This window comes from Camelina sativa, chromosome 19 (genome assembly GCF_030686135.1).
Source record: "Camelina sativa cultivar CO46 ecotype springtype chromosome 19, ASM3068613v1".
NCBI lineage: Eukaryota > Viridiplantae > Streptophyta > Magnoliopsida > Brassicales > Brassicaceae > Camelina > Camelina sativa.
Window position 1 is genome coordinate 26,889,552 of NC_141898.1, and position 2,236 is coordinate 26,891,787.

A 2,236-nucleotide genomic window follows, 5' to 3' on the forward strand; every position below is an offset into this window, starting at 1 on the left:
TCAGTTTGTGTTAATGGTAAGAGTTGTGGCTACTTCAAAGGGGCTAAGGGGCTGAGACAAGGAGACTCTATTTCCCCTTACTTTTTCACGATTGCATTGGAAGTCTTCACACAAATGCTGACTAGCAAGTTCAACACCAACCACATCAACTATCATCCCCAAGCGTCGAATCCTCAAGTCCCCCTTCTGGCTTTTGCTGACGACATAATTGTTTTCTTTGATGGCAAAAAGGATTCTCTGGAGAACATCTCAACAGTGTTACATCAGTTCTCGGTTTTATCTGGCCTAGCAATGAACAAAGACAAGACAGACCTCTACTTAGCAGGAATGAACCAGGATGAAACCTTATAGTTTAATTCGCTTGGCTTCAACCTTGGTTCACTTCCTCTTCGCTACCTTGGCTTGCCCTTGATGCATAGAAAGCTCCAGATCTCAGATTACAGACCTCTGATAGGCAAAATAACAGGCAAATTCTCCTCCTCGTCTGCGAGGGCCCTATCATTTGCAGGCAGAAAAGAATTGATCTCATCTGTTATTTATGGAATTATCAACTTTTGGGCCTCGGCTTTTATTCTCCCCAAGGGATGTGTGAAGATCATTGTGAGTCTATGTGCCAAGTTCTTGTGGTGTGGAGATATATCTAAAAAGGCAAACGCAAAAGTCGCATGGTCATCTTTATGTCTGCCTAAAGAAGAAGGTGGCCTAGGTTTTCGCAGCATAAATCGGTGGAACAAAACTCTACGTCTTAAGCTCATTTGGCGGCTGCTAACTGCTAGAGACTCCCTTTGGGCGGAATGGTTACGAACAACAAGATCAAAGACGAAGTTTTCTGGCAAGTTGATGTAGAGAAGCAAACCTCCTGGACATGGCGAACAATCCTCCACCTGCGTCCTCTGGCTCTTCTTTTTCTTCGGTGTAATGTGGGTAATGGCAAGACAGCAAGCTTTTGGTATGATTAGTGGTCTCCTTTTCGACCCTTGCTGGATTTTATGGGGCCAACGGGACCTTCCCAAACAGGCGTACCACTAGTGGGGACTGTGGCACAAGCGTGTTCACCCAATGGGTGGCTCCTGAGACCTCCGAGATCGCTTCAAGAGGAAACGCTGCAGATTCATCTCACAACAGTACCGATACCAATGCTATGCTCGGAGCCAGACCCTTTTACTTGGAAAGTTGATGATATGGAGCTTGATCACTTCAGCACAATGAGGACCTGGGATGTCATTCGCCCAAGACAACCTCCACAATCCTGGACCAACCAAATTTGGTTCAAAGGAGCAATAACAAGGCACGCTTTTATGATGTGGCTGATGCATCTTGACAGATTACCAACACGAACAAGACTGGCAAATTGGGGAATGCAAATCAAAACATCTTGTTGTATATGTGGCAGAGTTCCAGAAGACAAAGAGCATTTATTCCTCCATTGTGACCTTAGCGAGAACTTGTGGACAGAGGCGACAAGGCGTTTGGGATATAGGCCTTTTGTCTTTCACATTTGGAATGCTCTTACCGCATGGTTAGACGTCAATGACTCCACTTCCTCCTTAACTCTGCGGCGTCTAGTAAACCCATAATTTAGATCATGATAATGCAAACCCGTAAATCCCAAACCCGCAATTTTCCCGCCAAAAATGCCAATCCCAAACCCGCAATTTTCCCGTCAAGGCCAAAATTCAGAATTTATAATTTTTTCGCCAAAAACGCAAACCCATAATTTTCCCGCCAAAAACGCAAACCCGCAATTTTCTCACCGAAACGCGAATCCACAATTTTCTCACCAAAAACGCAAATCCGTAAATTTCCCGCCAAAAACGCAAACCCGCAATTTTCTCACCGAAACGCAAATCCGCAATTTCTCTCCAAATGTAAATCCGCAATTTTCCCGTCAAGGCCAAAATTCAGAATTTATAATTTTTTCGCCAAAAACGCAAACCCATAATTTTCCCGCCAAAAACGCAAACCCGCAATTTTCTCACCGAAATGCAAATCCACAATTTTCTCACCAAAAACACAAACCTGTAAATTTTCCTCCAAAAACGCAAACCCGCAATTTTCCCACCAAAACGCAAACCCGTAAATTTCCCACCAAAAACGCAAACCCGCAATTTTCTCACCGAAACGCAAATCCGCAATTTCTCTCCAAAATGTAAATCCACAATTTTCCCGCCAAAAACACAAACCTGTAAATTTCCCTCCAAAAACGCAAACCCACAATTTTCCCACAAAAAATGCA

The 2,236-nt window shown here is 44.0% G+C and overlaps 1 protein-coding gene across 1 annotated transcript; it reads left to right on the forward strand.

The window, feature by feature from the left end:
- Positions 1-989: 989 nt before the first annotated feature.
- LOC147921100 (uncharacterized) lies at positions 990-1,577 on the forward strand. The gene has a single exon (XM_087501364.1). The coding sequence runs from the start codon at positions 990-992 to the stop codon at positions 1,575-1,577; it is 588 nt and encodes a 195-aa protein (XP_087357490.1).
- The last annotated feature ends 659 nt before the right edge of the window (positions 1,578-2,236 follow it).